The sequence below is a fragment of the Spermophilus citellus genome, assembly GCF_964194105.1.
Source record: "Spermophilus citellus genome assembly, chromosome: 6".
Taxonomy (NCBI): domain Eukaryota; kingdom Metazoa; phylum Chordata; class Mammalia; order Rodentia; family Sciuridae; genus Spermophilus; species Spermophilus citellus.
Genome location: NC_138187.1, coordinates 6,072,545 through 6,093,571, shown reverse-complemented (window position 1 = coordinate 6,093,571; position 21,027 = coordinate 6,072,545). Strand labels below are relative to the sequence as shown.

Sequence of the window (21,027 nt, the reverse complement as noted above, 5' to 3'; positions counted from 1 at the left end):
TCCATTTCAATTCATAAATTCTGCCAAGATTAAAAACTCTGACTAGCAACAGACAGATTAACAGTTTTTAAATATACACATAATTTATGTTTCTGGATGAACTATAGCAACATCCTGGACATTCACTATTTTGCAAATATTCCTATGGAGACATTAAATCATATAAAACAATTTCCACATGTAGGAGGGCATGGTTATCACTGGCAAGAATTAAAATACAAAACTATAGACCGATTCAGTGGAAAGAAAACAAAATGCGAAACAGATATTCCCTCAAAGCAAGTATTTTCTTTTTAAAAATAAAGCTCAGAATTAATTGCGCCACTCCTTATACAAAATGCAGCTCTGTGGGCCAGTGAGAAGACTACCACTGGACAGTTAAAAGTAAAATTACCACCACAATTATAAGCAAGTCCAAATGGCTTTAAAATCCTGGGCAAATTCTTTGCTTTTATTCAAGAAGGGCATCAAGCCCCACAACTCTAGGAAAAAAGAACCATGAACCCATCCATGTAGCAAACTGAGGTGGAATGAAGTATTGATAGTTAGATGGCAGCCTCCTGAGACACCAAGGAAACCTAAGTAAGTCTCTGTGTGACCCATGCCCACCCCTGGGAAATCTCAGGTCAGTAAGTGGGAAGGACAGAGTGTTAACAGACTCTCATGTCTGTCCCAAAGCACTGTCTTTCAAGAAATCACAGAATTTAGCCTCTTCATGTTTAAGAAGGGAAGAGGTCATGGACCAGGCACAGCCTCTCTCCTTCCTCACCCTTCAGAGAAAAGAAGACAGTGAACAGAATGGGGAGGGGCTGTCCATCAAATCAAACCAGCTAAAACCACCCTGACCATGGGTAACAGATACTAATGTTAGACTGTCCCTATCTATTACCTAGTCCGAACTTTATTCTTCCTGGAAATAAAGGTTCAGATGTCCACTCTTCAACCATAACAGCCTAGGTGGCATTTTGCTTGTGTGAAAGAAGCAGTTTGATGAACATGGAGCTGTGAAGGAGAAATCCTTCATATAATCCGATGAGGATGTACATCTGGGTGGCTAAAGTAGCACAACGTGACTGCACAGTCTATTTGAAAGGGTAATTTATCACATGGAGTAAGTTTTCAAATGCAGATTGTTTTAAGTATTCTATCTAAGTGTGTAACTGAGGTATCTATAAATAATCCCCATATTAGCTATAGATAATTCCTGGAAAAGCTGCAAGTTTCCCCAGCATGAGTTAGTTCTAAATTTTCAAAGCTTAGCAACAAGTGAAAACAGAATCACATACTAGTTTATACATTAGGGTTTCACTTGTTTAAATGGTCTGTAGAATTTTCTATTGTTCTAAGTGCCCAAATAGTTTAGCACAGGTGATAAAACAAATATTTAAGAACACCACAGTGTTCATAAATAGTCGAAGTTGAGAACAAAAATGCAGTTAGAATGCTCACCACAGAATAGGGCCACTGCTTTCTTAGAATAACAATGTTAATCTACTCAAGTACAGCATTCCAGAGAGCAGAGGTACATCTAAAGCTTTTAAAAGCATCATTCATAGGATACAACTATTTTATTTGCATTTTACTCAAGAAAAATATATTATTTTTATTTGGTAAAAGTGAATTTTTATGTAGAAATAAAATCAGACATTTCAGAACTTTCCAGAAAGTCCTATGTTTGTGCTCCACTGATGACCTTCCCTGAGAAGGCATTAGTATGCCCAGATCCCATCAACTCTATCTTTAATTGCTCTCAGCATCTGTGGCCAAAGTCTGTTCCTATCAGCAAAGGCAGGATCCCAAGGACCCAGGAACAGTGAAACCAACAATGAAAAGGCCCCAACCACTTAAAGATAGTAGCAAGTACTCTTTTCTTCCTTCCAGACCAAAACCGTGCTGGGTGACAGAGCAGCAGACAGTATTTCTCAGGGCTTAACATGTGGCTTTCAGGAAAGATGCTACTGCTCCTGTGTCTCAGATAAGTTTAAGCTTGATATATCATGACAAGTGCTAAGGACCATGGGGCTAAATCATAAATGGTGGGGCCAGACTTCTGAAACAATGCCTGGTCATTAGGGAGGGATGCCATCACAAATGGGCTGTGGTATAATTTTAAAGTTTGCTTTAAAATGATAAAGGGGATGCTGAGACAGAAATCAAACTCTGTTAAACTGGTTTTGGCAAGACAGCTGCACAGGCCGCACTTTCAGGAGAGCTGCCCTTATATTGTACAGGAAGCCAGAGAAGCCTCTCAAACCATTTTTGTGTCAACAGCCCCCCCCCCCCTCCCGTGGTACTGGGGATTGAACCCTGGGGTGCTCTGCCACTGAGCTACCACCAGTCCTTTAAAAAAAATTTTTTTTTTTTTTTTTGGAGACAGGGTCTCAGTAAATTGCTAAGGCTTGGCTCAGCCTCCCAAGTAGCTGGAATTATAGGCATGTACAACTGGGCCCACCAACAGTTTTATTTTATTTTTTAAATAGGATTTTGAGCCCTGTGATATGATACATGCCTGTAATCCCAGCAGCTTGGGAGGCTGAGACAGAAGGATTACAAATTCAAGTCCAGCCTTAGCAATTTACCAAGGCCCTTAAGCAACTTAGACCCTGTCCTAGATAGATAGATAGATAGATAGATAGGACTGGGGATGTGGCTCAGTGGTAAATTGCCCCTAAGTCCTCAGTTTTTGCAGTATGAGGACTGCCTTATAAAAGGATTGTGATGGGAGTTATTATTTTTAAAATAATCATATTTTCTTCAAAAAACAAAAAAACTGGAGGAAAAATAATCTCAAAATTCCATATTTGTCAGGCCTGTGTATATAATATACCTTTGAACAAATAACAAAATCCCTCTTATCTTTTTTGAGCTATCATAACACATGTGATTACTCTGACCCAAAAAGAACAAAGTAATCAAAACACCAAACTCTAACACCAACATTTAATACTCCAACCTCAAGACAAAGCATAGGCGCAAAACTCTACCTTGGTCTCATAAAGATTCTAGCTGCCAGATCACAAAATGAAGCTGCTGTTACTAACTCAAGAAGACAGTTCCTGCTATGGCAATGTGAGGCCACTTACAGCAACGCATACAAAGGATTTTAACCTTCAACCCAACCTCAAATTGTGGAAGCTCAATTTGTGTGGGGAATCAACAACAAACATTATTTTCACTTTCCCTCTGTTTAAAACAGGAGATCTCTTCTCTAACCACCTTCATATTCCAAAAGGATGGCAACTGCCTCTTCCAAGTAGGACTACCACTCTCAAAACCCTGAAGTAGCCATCCTGAACAGGAGGATCATTCTTGAACTCAATTAAAAAAAAATGACAGATCTCATTTTCTATTTTGCTTATAATTTAAATTAGATAATAAAATCCTTAGACTTTTTTTTTTCATAAAGGAAGCAACACTAACGCAAATCTTTCCATCAGATCAGCCAGGCCAAATTACCTAAGCAAATGTTAGCCTGCAGAATTCTATTCTCTGAATATCTTGAAAAAGACATTTCAATCTTTATCAGAGTCGCTCTCAAATTCAGTCTCTTGTTTTGAGTTACATTTTATTTTTTATTATTATTGTTTTCTTGTGTGTGTGTGTGTGTGGGGGGGGGGGGTATGGGGATCAAACCAGGCCTCATGCATGATGGGCGAGCACCCTACCTCTGAACCCCAGCCCCAGGGTTATATTTTAGAAAGACTGTGACTTACAAATGAGTATATCTAATCCAAACCAGTGTGGCCAGTGGCTCTGAAGTTTAATCTTTACACTATACAAGTGTGATTTTAAAATTATGAGACCATGAGCCTGAGTGACCAAAAACAGCTGAGACTGTGTAACTTTTCTTTGGAACTTCATTCAGGAAAGAAGTAGCGTAAAGCAGGCTAAAGTGAGATGAGCACACCTTGCCCAACCCTTTTTTCTGCCCTGTAGTGCAGGAAACTACTGAGGCTTACCTATTCTGATAGCTGTAGTAGGCTGCATCTCGAGGAATGGTACACAGCTGCTTTCCATAGCAGCACAAAGTCTGTGGGGAAAACTCATACTGCAAAAACAAAGAGAAAACACTAAAAATAAATTCCATTTACCATCCTGAAATGTTCTAGTCCATTGTGGAGAGTTATAAAAAGCCATTAAATTATTTGTTAGCATATTGAGTAATTTCTAATAATTTTCATAGCTATTTTAAGAAATTTTGGGATTAAATATGACCATTAGTGTAACCTGGCTCTGAAACAAGTATTACAGACAGAGGAAATGAGCAGCAGGCAGCCAGAAAGGTGTCACCCAAGGCTTCCTCACAACCAAGCACTCTAGCCTTGACCATGTTATCACTTTAGGCAGTCAACTGTGCTACAAAAGACCAGGTGCTCCTGTGAGTTTCTAGCACATGTGTGGTCAGAATGCCAAGTCTCCTCAGTATAACACCCCGGGCTTAATTAACCAGGAAAGTTTATTTTCTGAAAAACCTAAGACTGTACCTTGCGTCCACAGCAATATCCAAGGGACTGCATGACAGGGTCAATTTCTTGCTCAAAGACCTCTGCAAGTTTACTGCAAAACTTATAGACACGGGACGTCTTGCGGTTGTAGAGCCAGGCATTATTGAACATGAGCCAGACATCATCCACATACTGCCAGGGCTCCTGATACTGCCCTGTGTCCAGCTTCCGCTTGATAGTAGAGAGGTCCATGGGATTCTTCACAATGTCAAAATAATCCTTAAAAATAAAATGTTCTTAGTCTAGTGGATCCTCCAAATTTTAAGTGCTAGCCTCATCTGGCAGCTCTTTCTTTCTTTCTATTTTTTAGCTGTAGTTGGACACGATACCTTTATTTTATTTATTTATTTATATGTGGTGCTGAGGATCGAACCCAGGGCCTACGTGCTAGGCGAGCGCTCTACCGCTGAGCCACAACCCAGCCCCTGGCAGCTTTATCTTAAAATATAATAAATAAAAAAGTACCAGAATAACTTTCATTCTCAATAGTAAGAAATGAAATGATAATCAATTCCTTCAATATGATTCATTAAAATTACACATATTTGAAGTGTAATCAAATCACTTAAAAGGAAAACTTAAGAAAAACAATAAAAGGATTGTTTAATAAAAGATTTTTTAATAAAAAATTTTAAGTGAGGATTTTTAATTCACTGAATTAAAATGATGAACAAAAGTGTACTTCTAGATGTTCACTAGGTCCTAGCACATAGAATGCAGTGGTAAACTGATAACCATAGTTCAACAGAACCTGTTGGATCCCCATGACCTTTGGGGGGGCTTTCCAGGGACATCAAAGAGGGATAGGTATATATTTCATAACTTATGTCCTCCAATTCCTGTGTTTTGTGGTGCTGGGGATTAACTCAGGGCCTCACACAGGCAAGGGGACACTCTCCCACTAAGTGGCACCCAAGCCCATATTCTCCAGTGCTTTAAGACAAAGCTTACACAAAGCCCCAAATACAAAGCAAGACCTTGGGCATCTTGAGGTAGAGTGAGTGGATTCGGGGCCCAGTGCATGATTTCCCTGACCCAGACCTGGGATTTCATGGACAAGTGAGACTGTATGAAATAAACACTTCCATAGATAACTGCTGACAGGTAACAGTTTTCACTATTAGGAGAAACATCTTCAAAGCAAGGAGGATATTTTACCCAACTATTAGAGATAAAACAACAGATGCTCAAAGATACAACATATTTTTATTGTGTTAACTTACTGGAATTCCTAGGAGCTGGGGATCTACAGGCTGCCGAAAAGGTAAGGACTCTGGGTCCTGTCGATAGAGCGCTTCTAGGGTTGGCATAAGTGCCTGGCGTAGCTCCTCAGGTTTGAAAACTGCAGGTAGAACACCAAACAGACATATGTAACAGCTGCCCAGACCTCTCTGAGATAACATTTAAAATGGAAACCAAAGCAGCTTCTAACTCCCAGCCACACATCTGAGGCATTGTGGGAGCTCCCAGGAATCAACCTAAGAGTCCATGGACAAAATGTCAAACTCAGGGCTTCTGGAAATATAGTAACATTAGGGTTTTAAAAAACTGCATTCAGGTTGTGAGGCAAAATACAACACTGGGTGGTTTGCTTCTTTAACAACAGGGTTTCCAATCTTAAATTTTTTTTTGGAATAGGAAACAAAGTTACTCCCACATCTGTTTCATTGATCAAACTGGTAAATAAAGCCAATTCATTGAAAGAACCTTTAAAAAAAATCCTGATGAGACTTTTCTATCCTTGGCTATATTAAATTGAGGCCACCTGAGACCAACAGTTCTGTATTATATTCTCATTTAAAAGATGTATACAGTAATTGGGCTACAAAACCAAGTATTCTCTCAAAAAAGTTCCATACTATTCTAATCCACATTTACCAATGCCCACTGCTCCAACCCTATAGCCACTGCATTCCTACTGTACCTTTTGGTATTGGGGAATGAATTCAGGGTTACCCTACCACTGAGATACATCCTTCAGTTCTTCTCCCTCCTTGCCTTTTAGAGACAGGATCTCATTAAGTTGCCCAGGTTGGCCTCAAATTTTCGATCTTCCTGCCTCAGCCTCTGGATAACACCATGCCCAGCCCTACCACAGCTTTTGTTGTCACCAATACAAGAACAAACACTGCCAAACACTTTAAGGTGGTATGTTCATACAAGACCCACATGGGTCTGAATACTACAGGCAACTCAGTGCATGAGGCAGATGAGTAAACAGTAAGCAAGTCATCATCCTGTCTGGATCACAGAACCTCTTTTACATAGAAAAATGGTCAAAAGCAACTATGTTGAAAAAGTTCCGAGGAAACAAGTTCTTAAGTAATGCAAATTTTCTTCTTTGTGTCTTCTGTATCTTGAAAATATTTTCTAGACAGGTACAATGGCATGTGTTTATAATCCTAATTGCTCAGGAGGCTGAAACAGGAAGATTCCAAATTCAAGGCCAGTCTCAGCAACTTAGCAAGACCCTGACTCAAACTAAACAACCTAAAACCACTGGGGGTGTAGTTCACTGATAAAGCACCCCTAGGTTCAATTTCTAGCACCCCCCAAAAAAAACCCAAAATATTTTCTACAATAGATACATGGTAAACTATAATTTAAAAATCCAGTGCAAGTTACAAAGATCCACTCTCTGTGCTCACAGTCAGTCAGTCAAGAACACCATCCAAGTGCTCATCAACTGCCACAACAAGAAGAAAGCCCTGGGTGGTGTGAAGGCTTTTGAAAGGCATTGCAACGTAGTGCCAGAGAACATGAAGGAGATGTGGACCTAGGTCCCTAAGAATGGCAAGGGAAAAAGTCCAAGCCAGTCAACAAAGACTTCTACATCTCCAAGATGTTTCTTCACCGGGACTCTGTCATAGCGGTCCTGCAGAACCCTCTCATCACAGGCAAGTAGGGGGTCCTCCCCACTGTCAGAACTTGCTGCCCTGTACTGTGAAGGTCTGCCCTTTGTGATCAAAATAATAAAGTCCTGTGTTTAAAAAAGAAAAAAGAAAAAAGTCAAGATCTAAAATACTGTGAACATTTAAACTTCCAGCGAGGCAGTGGCACATACCAGGTCCAGGAGCCTATCATTTTTCTGAGGGGAGTCTAACTTGTTAATCCTGGAAAGCACCACCTGATTTCCAACAAGCGAAAGTCAAGGCAAAAGGTTAAAGGAAAAATCCATCTCAACACCTCTCATTTTAGAGATGGAAACTCCATGGTCCAGGAGTTTTCCCAGAGCTGATCCCCTGAGGAGCCAGGGACCCACTAGTCTCCTGAGCACCTCGGCAAACGCTGACTCCTCTCCAGGACACCTGGCTGTTTTAGTCCTTGGACTGCTGCTCAAGGACCAGGTGAGCATGGTAAAGGCCCAACTGCAGCACTCCCCATGCACACACTGCCAAGCGCTCTACCACAGCATAAAGGCCTGATCTAGTATGATTTGCCATCCAGCAGCCTCGGAGACACGTGCACATCTTTGCTCTTCACTAACCCTTTTGTTCTATACTGTTTTTATATGGAAATAAGGAAGCAATTGGTATTTTTTGAACAACTCATAATTATTAGGACACAATTAATAATTTTTTCATTCTTCGAGTTTCAGGGTTGGCAAATTATGATCAAGAGGCCTAATCTGGCCTGTTGCACAATATACGTGAGCTGAGTGCTAAGAATGTATTTACCTTTTTTAATGACCAGAATATTTCCTGACGTGAAAATTACATAAAATTCAAGTTTTAGTCTCCAGAAGCAAAGCTTTATTGGCACAAAACCACATTCTTGCATTGGTATGTTTTCTGTGGCCCGCTTTTGTACAATAGCTAAGTTCAGTAGTTTTAGTAGAAACGCTATTATATGCAAAGCTGAAATACAAAACTTTTTTTTTTTTTAAACTAGGGATTAATCCCAGGGGTGCTTTACCACTGAGCCATATCCCAAGCCCGCCCCCCCACGTTTTAAAAATTCTCAGATGGGGTTGCTGAGGGCCTCGCTAAATTGCCCAAGTTAGCATCAAACTGGTGATCCTCTGGCCTCAGCATCTTGAGTTGCTGGGATCAAACATGCATCACTACACCCAGCACAATGTGCCTTTTTACAAAATAAAAAGTATCTTCTACTCTTGACTCTGGACCATGTCATCTCCCTAAGGTGATTTAAAAAGTGATATGGCCTTGCTGGGCAAAAAGGCACAAGCCTCTAATCCCAGCTACTTGGGAAACTGAGTAAAGAGGTCAGCCCTACAACTTAGCGAGACCCTGTCTCAAAAAATTAAAACAGAGATAGAGCTATAGCAGAATTTGCTTAGCATGTGTGAGGCCCTGGGTTCAACTTCCAGTACAAAAAAAAAAAAAAAAAAAAAAAAGGCCTTCACTGGGCAGCATTCTGGTTGATCATTCATTCCATAACTACATAAAACCTATACTGAGGAAAACATTTGCACACTCCTGTCTCCAAATGGGCTGAATGAGAAATATCAGGAGGACTTATTAGTTTGTGTGTCATAAATGAGTCATTCTGCTTCTCTGGCCTCAAAGCCTCCATTCAGTGAGGATGGTGCACCATACCCAAAGTTCTCACAAAGTATGGCTCACAGACTCCTGGAAGACCCTCCATGTTGCTTAAAGTGGTAGTCACCAGCCACAAGAGATCACTGAAATCTAAATGCATAAATTAAGTAAGTAATTTAGCTCCTCAGATACTGTTGTCATGTTTAAGTACTCAAGAGCCACATGTGGCTGCTGGCCACCATAAGAGAGAACACAGATTTGTAACACTGCTGTTACTCCAAAAAGTTCTAGCATTGCCATGGGTCCTTTTAGGTGTCTGTGAGATCAAAACTATTTCTTTAACACAAAAGTGCCCTGTGTTGACATTCACACAAGTGAGTCAAACTCAACAGAGAATAAAACAGCTAACATTAAAAAAATTTTTTTTTTCAGTTGTAGATAGACACAATTTTTTTTTTTAAATTTACTTTTATGTGATGCTGAGGATTGAACCCAGTATCTCACAAATGCTAGGTGAGCGCTCTACCACTGAGCTACAACCCCGGCCAAAAACAGCTAACATTTTGGCAAGGCCAAGAAAAACCAAAAGTAAAAAAGGCAACAACACCAAACTCAGGGGTCACTACATTCTTTGTGGCCACCCTGCACTCACAGGAAAAAGAATGCCAGCCATTCGAGATTACTCTGGATGAGGCAGAAAAGTGATTATTCTTACTATATCTCAACCTCTGACACACCCTAGTTCTGTGTGATGTAACAGGAAGTCTGCACAACATAAGTGCTGCTCGCAGGCCAACTTCAGAGCTGCACCTGTGTCAGTGGCAGGCGGAGCTGCTTTTTCTCATGGACACACACACCCTGCAAGAGCAACAGATACACAAGCTCTGGTTATTGGGTTCTGGTGTGTGGCAGACATTTTCTCAAAAACAAACTAAGACAGCCAGTTATTTCAAGGATAAGTGACAATATTGAGGCTTTCATCAAAAGTTTAGAATTTTGAAAAACTTGTATCTGTCACATGAGCTTGACACTTCCCAAAATTTATAAAATTTGAAGAGGTTGGTAACATTAAAGAATGTGGTCTTTTGCTTTTGTGGGTTTTTTTTTTTTTTTTTTGGTGAGTGTATACACACACACACACACACACACACACACACACACACACACACACAAACTACATTCCCAGCCGTTTTTAGTTCTTATTTTTTAGATTTTTTTTTTTTTTTAAAGAGAGAGTGAGAGAGGAGAGAGAGAGAGAATTTTTAACATTTATTTTTTAGTTCTCGGCAGACACAACATCTTTGTTTGTATGTGGTGCTGAGGATCGAACCCGGGTCGCACGCATGCCAGGCGAGCGCGCTACGGCTTGAGCCACATCCCCAGCCCTTTTAGTTCTTATTTTGAGACAGAGTCTTGCTAAGTTTCCCAGGGTGGCCTTAAACTTGCAATCCTGCCTCAGTTTCCCGAGACACTGGGATTATAGGGATATGCCACTAAACCTGGCCTTTTTTATTTTTTAATTATAGAATGAAATATGTCAAAACTTGGAAATTCTACACAATGAACCAATACTTCTCAGGTGACCAGAGGATGATGTCACACACACAAATTGAATGTGTATTCTTTGAATACATAGACCCCATGAATCCTGATGGCACAGGCAGAGTTCAAAAAACCCAGTGCTATGGATTCCATACTACAACTCACCTTCAACAAATGTCCGCTTTTTGGTGTAGTGTTAAAGGATACCCACCATTACCTGAAAAGCTATGAAAACTGAGTCTCTCCCTTCACTAGTGACTGATCTGACAGGGACTGAATTTTTTTCACACAGTTCATCCCAACCATGTACCACAGCAGTGAACACAGGGTACATCTATGAATCCAGCTGAGTTCCTTTAACCCTTTTCGAAACATTGCAAAATTATAAAATAATGTCACTTTTCTATTTGTATTTTTCATAAAAATGCATTGACTGGCATAGGTTATCACACATAACCTATGCAATCTAAAACTCTGGGGGAGGAGATACAGAGGCCTAGGGTCTGCTGTCCTCCACAATTCAGGTCCCTTCTGGCCGTGAAGCTCCATGGTTTCAGCTGCTGACACTTCTCTGCAGTTTTTCCCAAATGTGACATTCACCACCCTCAACTATCTCCCATTGAGAAGGGTCACTTGCCAATTTTCCAACTCCCTGTTACCTCCTTGCTCTGGATACATCTTAAGGGGGTTGCATCCACCTTCCACTGCATGGCTGGCTCATCCCAAAAGCTTCTTAACCCCTCCTACCTTCCCATTCTGCAACACCAGGTCCCTAGGGCTAAGCAGCCCCTCTTCTCCACTGCCCCAATACTGTGTACGCACTTCCCTCATGAAGTCAGCAGAAACCTGCCATCTCCAGGCCACACTTGTGTTGCCAGTAATCATTTTCCTAAAACCATAGCTATTTTGCCATTTTTCTAGATTCTTCATTGGTTTAATACCTTGACAAGAACCCACACTCATTACCCTGCTCAAAGACCCAGAGGCATTTTCAACTCTAACCCCTATCTGTAACACATCACCTCAGGAGACAGTTCTGTGCTCTGAGCTGCCTCCCCAGCTGTGTCCTGTCTTGCATTCATACCATAAACCCTGTGCATTCTCGTGGCTCACTGTTGCTATTTCTCAGAGGTAAAACTTAGGGAACGGGAAGCAAGAAGATAAAAGGGGACATGGAGTTATTCTGCTCTAGTTCTCAGTCCTTAATATGGAAGCTCAGTGTAATGGAAGGCAACATAGACCAGCAATTTAATGAAAACACAACCTACTCTTTTTGCGTGGCTGCGAAGGGGACGTTGACTGAGAGGAGGCACCATTAGCGCTGCTCTCTTCTTCCTCTTTAACCTCCACTTTCACTTCGGGTTTCTTCTCATCTACTTCCATTGGTTCTGGCTTCTGTTCTGCTGTGTCTGTTTCTTCTTTAATTTGGGAAGACCCTTGTAAATCCTCCTCCATCATCTTGAGAAAAACAGAATCACAGCTAGTAGATCAATCCCCAACCTCACTCAGATCTCCTGATGTCCATGGCTCAATGCACCCTTCCCAGGCCCAGGTGCATTCAGCGTTCCTTTCCTCCCCCAAGGAAGTGTTTGGTTTCTACTGAGTCCCTTCAACACAGGACCAGTGCAATTATAGTCCTAATTGAAAAATTTGAAATGTGAACAGTACTTGTATTTTCACACATAGGTATTTCTAGTTTAAAATAAGTATCTTTGAAAACTGGGAAGGGGTCAAAAGCTCTTGCTCAGAGGTGGAAGGTGTGGTATGAGACAGCAAGGAGCAGTGGAGACCAGCTAGCTAGAAAGCTCATGACCCACACAAAGGGTTCATCCAGATCAGGGCCCACATCCAGACTGTTGTCACACAAGGCTGTAAGCACTATGACAACATAGCTAGCTGCTCAGTTCTCAAGTCAGAAAGCTAGAATCTTCTTTGTAATTTCCTGATTTTTAAAATACTACAGAGGCTAAACAAAACTCACAAACAGACTAGATTTGGCCCACAGCCTGCCACAGATTAACTAGTAAGTAAACCCCCACCCTTCCTGCAAAACTAGAAATGAATGAGGAACACCAACAAAAAGGTTGGATAATTCAAATGTTTAAAATGTAAGCCGGTGCTCTTAATTTCTGGCAAAGTAAGATAAACCCACACCTCATATTTTAGAAAGAACAACCAATCTCTTTTGAACTCATATTTAAACAGATTAAAACCAAATCTGGTCTGGGGATATAGTTCATTGGTAGAGTGCTTGTGTAGCACACATAAGAGCCTAAGTTCGATCTCAGCACTGTAAGCAAACATAACAATAGCAAAATCCAGAGATACCGATGAGGAAGGATTCCTGCTATCTCCCCAACAAGAACATGTGGGATTTAATTCTAAGGAAAAACACCCACCTCAGACCGAGGCTCCCCCTTGGATTCACTAGGATCAGGTTCAGTGTCCTCAGTCTGGACCTCCGTCTTCATTTCCAGCACGGGTACATCAGGCCCTGGCTGCTGGGAGTTTGTTTCAGCACTGGCCACTGAAGACGGGGTGGGGACCCTGTTATCAATGCTAGTTGCTGCCTGAGAAAGCTGTGAAGAAACCAAAATCATTCATCTCTATAAAGAGACAACACAAATGGCCTTCAACCCTGTTGCTCATCCGATCCCCAACTTCTTGTTACCATTTCTCACTACTAACCTAAGAGGCACATACCAAGAGAACTAAGAGAAGTTACCAGGAGGAAGCTCTGGTTAGGAAGATAGTGACAGAACAGATCTAAGTTCTAATATAAAATTATTTTCTCCAAATTTTTTTTAGCCAGGTGCCAAAAAAAAAGGCATAAGAGCCTGAGTTCAATCTCAGCACTGTAAGCAAATGTAACAATAGCAAAATCCAGAGATACCGATGAGGAAGGCTTAATCCCCATATCAAACAAACAAAAATTATTTATTATAAAGTGAGGGTAATTTGCCTATTGCAAGCAGGATATCCAATGGGCCTGTATTCATTGTAGAATGATGACAGTGGTGGAATAGGAAAACACTAGGAAGGAACCACAAAGCATTCTAAATTTTCAAAATCTTGGGGCTAGGTTGTAGCTTGTTGGCAAAACATGTATGAAGTATATATGAAGATAGTATGTGTGAAGCGCCAGGTTTGATCCCCAACCCTTACCCGACAAATGAATATTTTTTTAAAGTCTTACCCCAATGAAATTGCAAGTAAACAAGCAAAAGACACCAAAAAATTTATAAGAAGATTATTTAGGAATTGGGGATGGCATTCATAAGCCTCTGGGCTCAATACCCAGAACCACAAAAACATAACAAAATTAATATTTTTTAAAAAAATATTTTTTAGTTGTAAATGGACACAATATCTTTTATATAAAGATATAAAAGTATGTGTGTGTGTGTGTGTGTGTATGTTTGTTGTTGATGGACCTTTACTTTATTAATTTACTTATATGTGGTGCTGAGAATTGAACCCAGTGTCTCACATGTAATAGGTAAGCACTCTGCCACTAAGCCACAATCCCAGCCCCACAATATCTTTTCTTTTTTTTTTTTTTAAAGAGAGAGAGAGAGAGAGGGGAGAGAGAGAGAGAGAGAGAGAGAGAATTTTTAATATTTATTTTTTTTAGTTCTCGGCGGACACAACATCTTTGTTGGTATGTGGTGCTGAGCATGCCAGGCAAGCGCGCTACCACTTGAGTCACATCCCCAGCCCCCCACAATATCTTTTCATATATTTATTTTTATGTGGTGCAGAGAATTGAACCCAGTGCTTCACACATGTGAGGCAAGTGCTCTACCACTGAATTACAGCCCTAGCCCCACAAAATTAAAATCTTAAGAGTGAGAAAAATAAGTACACGTCCCTATGGAGAAATAGAAATAATAATGTCATCTTTGGAATTGTTGCTGGGATTAATCCTCTCATTTAATAAACAAATATCCTTGGCACCTAAGAATAAAGTTAATGTATTTTGGAAGGTGACAGGTTTAATTTAGTCTGTAAGAAAGTGATACTAAGCTTTCAGTGAAAACTTGAGAACCAGATGTGATAATGACAAGTGCTGTCTTGAGGCACCCAGGTCAGTGGAGGCAGCCCTGCCTAGAAGGGCACCTGAATTGGCATTTTCTGAGGCCTGGGACGCAGCAGGCAGACATAATCATGTCCCCGCCACCTCTGCAGATGAATGGGAAATTCTGAGCCATAAGAGGTACAAGTCTGGCTCTGCCACTTTGTTATGAAAAAGAAAAGCCCTTCACTAGACTGAAAAAAATTTGATTCGGGAGGTTGCAAGGTCATAAAATTAGGAGCATGACTTGCTTATCAAATCCTCAGAACAGCAGAAAAACTATAACAACTCAGAAGACAGTAATCTAGGACAGATAAGGGGAAACACTCTGGATCTTTGTATAGTTTAAAGATTCTACATACGACCTGGGTATGGTATCTCAATCATTAATGATTTCTGCAAACTCCTTTAATTACGGGGGGAAACATAAGTCTTGTTCTGCATACAAAGCGTTTGGTGCCAATGCCGGAAACAAAGCACAGCTTGTGACAGTTCCATTGGGGTACAGGTGCTTTCTGGTATTGCACCAAGATGGAGTAGCAACTTCATGACAGAAAATTCTTATGGGAGAGTATCTTCTAAGATTCTTGGCCTTAAGACAACAGATTAGAGAGGCTCACCGGAGTGCCAGGTGGCTGAGCATGCACAGGTGTTGGTTGCTGCTGCGATGACTGAGGGGTGGCCACAGATGGGGGCTGAACTGGGGTCTGAGGCTGTGGGGTCACCTGGGCCTGGGCTGCTGCCTGGACTGTGGGGGTGCTTTGGGTTTGGGCAGCACTGGGTACTGAGCCAGGAGTTGGGGTGGGAGTCTGCCCAGAAGATGACACGGGAGTGGATGGCTGAGTGGGAGCTGCTGGCTGGGGAGGCGTCATCCCAGGTGGCGTCGGGTGCTGAAGAGATGGCATGCCAGCAGCTGTGGATGCAGGAGGGGGCGTCGGGTGCAACGGTGACTGCGTCACTGGTGGGCAAGGCAGCTGGTTGGCCTGGGGCCCCAGCATGTTCAGAGCATTAGGGATAGCAGCACCAGGCACCTGGCCCTAAAACAAATAGACAGAGAATGTTAAAACCAATGGGACAAGAGTCTGAAAAATCGCTTATATAAAAATTTAATCATGGTTTCTTAACAAGGCCTGCAAGCTTCATAGGAATGTTCCATTTGTAAAAATTCATCAAGTTGTATACTTATAGTCATGTGTCCTTTTAAATAAAATTAATGCTATGAATGTTTCTCATACTGTAAAATTTTTGGCTTAAACAAACATACATACAATCACTCAGTTTATTAGTTTCATGCCCCTTAACATCTACTCATAGCTTAGGACATGGAAAAGTTAATCCTCTTTTTTAAAAAAGTGAGTTATTTAAACACTAAAACTTTTGTGTAGTGGCTCTCAACTCCTCAACCCAGGAGACACATCAGAATTATTTGTAGATGAAGGAAAGAAGAAGGGAAGGGGGAAGGGAAGGGGGAAAGGAAGGGGGAAGGAGGAAGGGGAAGGGGGAAGGAGGAAGGGGAAGGGGAAGGGGAAGGGAAAGGGAAAGGGGAAGGGAAAGGGAAAGGGAAAGGGGAAGGGAAAGGGAAAGGGAAAGGGAAAGGGAAAGGGAAAGAGAAGGAAAGGAAAGGAAAGGAAAGGAAGAAAGAAATCTAATCACTGTTCTAGAGCAGAGGATAGCCCAAATGCAGTTGGCTGCTTGTTCCTGTAAGTCAATTTTTAATAGAAAGAACCACAATTGTTCATTTATGTGCTTTTTTATGGAAGCTGCTTCACTACAACAGCACAGATAAATAATTAAAACTAAGACTATGGTACAGAAAGATGAAAATATTCACTCTCTGGCTCTGTACACAGGTTTATTGACCTCTATTCCAGAGCAATAAGATGTTATGAAAATTTTAAAAAATGGTCATTATATAGTAAATATATCTACTGTATTCAAAGACTCATTCAACATTACTTCATATTAAAAAAATAAGATGTGAATTTTATCTTTTAGGAAAGATTTGACCTGTTTAAACACATCCAATTTTTGTATACAGTAGTAATCTGATGCACTACAATTAACAAAAGGGGGAGAGGAAGCAGTAAAAAGAAAATAGTTGTCTTCAGCTTTAGATTGAATAATTAAAAACATGTTCAGCAAGAAGTGAGCTACTCCAATGATTCTGTTAGCTTGACATCCCCCAGGCAGTGAGAGACAGGCAGCAAGATACATAAACTAAATCACTAAAAGTAAACTCATCCCTTTAAAAAACCCCAGTGTCTCTCAGGATCACATGTTAATCTTAGATTTTAAAAACCACAAAACAAATTAACAAAACCAAGAAAACCACCCCAAACTCAAAGATCAAAACATAAAACACATAAGCCAAAAAATCACACTCCGATCTACTATTTGCATGAAGTTTACCAAGAAAGGACAAGAGGAATTCCAAATAAATTAAAAATTACTGGATAAACAAGGAAAAAATGAAGAGATGCTGATACATGAAAACTAATATTCTAGAATTTGAATTTCCATTAAATAAGACTGCTTCACACTGCAGGGAAGCTGGAGCTATATGGATGTCAGCAGCCAAGGTCCCCATAGTAAACATACCTGTGACACGGCTGTCTGGGCAGCTGGCTGCCCCATGCCCACACTGTTCACACTCATGGCCCCACTGGATGATGGGAACTGGTTTTGTGGCAGAAACTGGTTCTGAGTGGGTGCCTGGGCCATCATGTTGTTGGCGTGTGCACCCATCATGTTGGGGGGCTGAGGCATCCGGGAAGGAGAAATGGCCATCTATAAGATAATAAGCATTCAGAGAGCTGCAATGCAGACGGTATGGAACACGGTTTTCCAGACAAACAAAGCAACCAGAGAACCAAGGGCTTACAGAGTGCAGAGCACATAGCTTCAGTCCTGGAGACTGCCACTAGGAACCCTCCTAGTTCACAGGCACTTTTCCTCGCCTTCTCAAGTAGTCTCTCAAATGAGCCAACTTCAAATTGTCCTATGAGCAGCAATCAATAGCATGCCAAGCTCAAACATGCCTTTTATTAGTTCAGTAAAGTGTTCAGAGAGCAGCCTCAGGAGAGCAAGCTCAAGTCAACAGACACTGGCAATCTCTGTCTGGCCACCTATCTGAGGATGGCTGCCTGCTCACTTTCAGAGCACCTTCGTTCTTACAAAACCAGGTATTTCTATGAATGTTATTCCAATAAAAATAAGTAACAACCAAATAATCTTCAATGTCATAACAAAGATTTTAAAAGAAACAGAGATGTACGAAGTAAAGAATAACCCAAACTCCAAGGAACAGGTCCCACCATGTGCTCAAATGACACTTAGAATTCCCTACTCAGACAGCATTCCTAAAGAGACAAGGGTTGAGAGGAGGGGAGAAGCACTCACCCCTGGAACTGAGGCCATGCTGTTCATCTGGACAGAGTGGTTCATTGGGGAAGCTGCACGTGGACCCATGGGTGCTTGTGGCAACTGGACACTCCCCAAGGACATTGGGTTAAATGAATTCATCCCTGTAAACACACCCACAATGCACTCTCAAGAAAACAGAATTACAACTTCTCAAGTAAAGAAAATAGAACACATAGACAACATAAGACAACCAAGAAGAACTCACTCAGCTAACCAGAGAAGACAGTTAAGCAAGCGACTTCTCTACACTTAGGGAAAATGGCACACATGTGGCATGAGAGAGTGGGATGGTAGGGAGAGCTGGGCAGAACAGGAAATGAGAATAGAAGGCTAGGTAAAGACAACAAAGGAACAAACAAGAGCTGATGTGCACAAAGCAAAAATGCAGGTGAGGGGGCACGGCAAAGGAATCCATCTATGTAGGGAACATTTCCTGAATCTAGGGCCAGCATCTGAGTGTAGCCTCACCTGACATCACTTGGAGCAGCTGGCTCCCATCTTCCCAGGATTTCAAGCTTCTTGGCTGGGTTTACATTTATTGTTAGAATCTATGCTAAGACTGAAAGCACTGTTTCAATACTTCATAAGCACTTTTAGTGTTCAGGAAGTGCCCAAGGGCCAGCAGGTCTTATACCAAGGCTCTGTCAGTTTGCAGAAACTCCAAGCCACTGACAAAGACTTCATTAGGCAGCAAGTATCTCCAGACCACAGTGGCTAGTTCTTACTAACTTCTGACAAAATTCTGCAAATTGTGAGTTCTAGGTAAAGGTCAGCTCAAGAGATCTTCCACCAAACAATGGGATCTAAAAGAAACCTTGGAGGACTTTCTGCAGGCACTGCCTTGACACTGGTATAGCCGTGACAGGATCAAGAACATCTGTGTCTTGTACACTATCTTCAGCAACTACCCAAAAAGTGCCATCAAGGCCCATGAAGAATTCTAAAGAAGCCTATCATTTAAAAAAAAAAAAAAAAAAAAATCCCTTCCTTGACAGAAATAAGAGAGAGAGAGAGGAAAAAAAAAAAATGGTCGGTACAAAGAAACAACCTCTAAAAAAATCCACATTTCCAAAGATCTGGGTGTGCTGGTAGGGAGGCCAGTGGGTGCTCACCTAAAAAATGTCTTTCTCAGTAACCTTTAACCAGTGCCTCATGCGTGCTAGGCAAGTGCTCCACCACTGACCCACAACCTCAGCCCCCTTATTTATTTTTTAATTTTGACATTTTGACCAACAAGCTGTACCATCATATCCAAAGCATGCAGACCAAAGGCCAGAGCATCCCAAGACAGCACATAGAGCTTCCAATTTTCTAAGCTCTAATTTTCAACTTTTTGATTCAATTTACTTTCATGTCTAGTGCATACAAATGGGTCCCTGATGATTCTATCCTATGTCTGTTTCAGTATGTAGTAAGATTGCCACAGCTTTAAACAACCTTTCTCCTCTTCCAAACTACTCTGAGAGTAGTTTGCCTTGTAAACACTGCAACAAAGCCTCTTCCTTTAGAATCCAGATAACGTCACCACCTCATTTCACAACCTAGAGAAATAAGAACTGAAAGGCTTGCAAATGACTCCAGGCTTTGAACTCTCAAAAAGAGACCACAGAATCCTCCTGACTTGAGAAAGAGCCTATAAGACTGTTTAGAAAGATGCAACTATCTAAGCCTGCTGGGGCTTTCTGCACACAGGCTCCCTAAGCCAACATCCACCAGTCCGCCTTAAACCCCACACCCTGGAGTGGTCAGTGCATGTCCCTACCCGACCTGCTGCAAGTACTCACCATCCCAGGGCTGGCTCTCACATGCTCTCCTGGCATTCGGAACTGCCTCTTCCCCCATGTAAAATGCTTCTTTTTTGTACTATCCCTAAAAGTAATGTCTAACCCCCCCCCCCACCCATTCATTTAAAGAAAGTTCTAAATCCTATAAAATAAATGATCTTTATTTTATTTAGTTACTTTTATGTGAGGTTGAACCCAGTGCCTCATATATGCTAGGCAAGCACTTTTCCCTAGCCCTCTAAATCCTACTTTTGATCTCTTTTGAGATCTTTGCTATAATTTCCAAACTTCCAACCACAACGAATTTACACTACCTGTAGAACTGAATTCTCATCAACAAAATGAATGGAAAGAGTAAGAAAAGGTTACAAAGACACTGACAGAGAAAACGGAAAAGAAAAAAAAAATGTGGCTACTAAAAGCTAAACTAAAATATGATATGCAGCAAACAGTTAAATACCTTGAGAAACCTGCATGCGATTCAGGGGTAGGGGTCCATCTATAATGGCAAAAAAAGACAACTCTGGTTACTTAAAATAACCCTTGATTTAGGAGTCAGGAATTTTCTATGGAGGACTTCAAACATTAAGAGAAATAGTGAATGGGACTCACAACACTTGCATTCTGATACCAGGGCACCCTTTAAAGAGCCCTCCCCCAAGAGAAACTCAAACATCCCCACAGGCCACTGCCATACAAACAATTTCTGAAGTGAAAGTTTTGAAGAACATAATTTCAGTCTTTGAAATATATCCCAGACACAGAAGAAAAGCCAAGTGAACAGGCTAAGGGCTGGTGGGAGGAAATGCAGTCCTTACTTGGAGGTCTCACAGACTGGGCCGGTGGGATCACAGGGGGTTGAGCCCCAGGGGCGGGTAAAGCCGGCTGGTTACCCAAGATGCCTTGTTTATGTAAACGCGATCTCCGTTTTTCCTCGAGTTCTTTTTGTATCTTATAGATTTTCTCTGCTAATAAGTGATAGTATTCATCCTAAAAGACAGTAACATTCAATATTAAGCATAAAAATAAATAAACAATCTATTTTGTTTTGGTGCAGGGATCAAACTCAGGGTCTTGTATATGCTGAACAAGTACCACAGAGCTACACCTCAGCCCAATTTTGGTGTGTTCAGGGGTGGTGGAGGGGGTACTGAGGATATAACCCAGGGGCACATTACCACTAAGCTATACCACCA

The 21,027-nt window shown here is 41.3% G+C and overlaps 1 protein-coding gene across 1 annotated transcript in view; it reads right to left on the bottom strand.

The window, feature by feature from the left end:
* Nucleotides 1-21,027, bottom strand: part of CREBBP (CREB binding lysine acetyltransferase) — a 132,597-nt gene that overhangs the window by 21,999 nt on the left and 89,571 nt on the right. Inside the window, 10 exon segments of the mRNA XM_081296794.1 lie at nucleotides 3,960-4,048; nucleotides 4,485-4,724; nucleotides 5,729-5,847; nucleotides 11,818-12,007; nucleotides 12,949-13,128; nucleotides 15,245-15,661; nucleotides 17,223-17,411; nucleotides 18,024-18,148; nucleotides 20,292-20,330; nucleotides 20,650-20,821. Coding sequence (XP_081152920.1) covers nucleotides 3,960-4,048; nucleotides 4,485-4,724; nucleotides 5,729-5,847; nucleotides 11,818-12,007; nucleotides 12,949-13,128; nucleotides 15,245-15,661; nucleotides 17,223-17,411; nucleotides 18,024-18,148; nucleotides 20,292-20,330; nucleotides 20,650-20,821 — 1,760 coding nt within the window.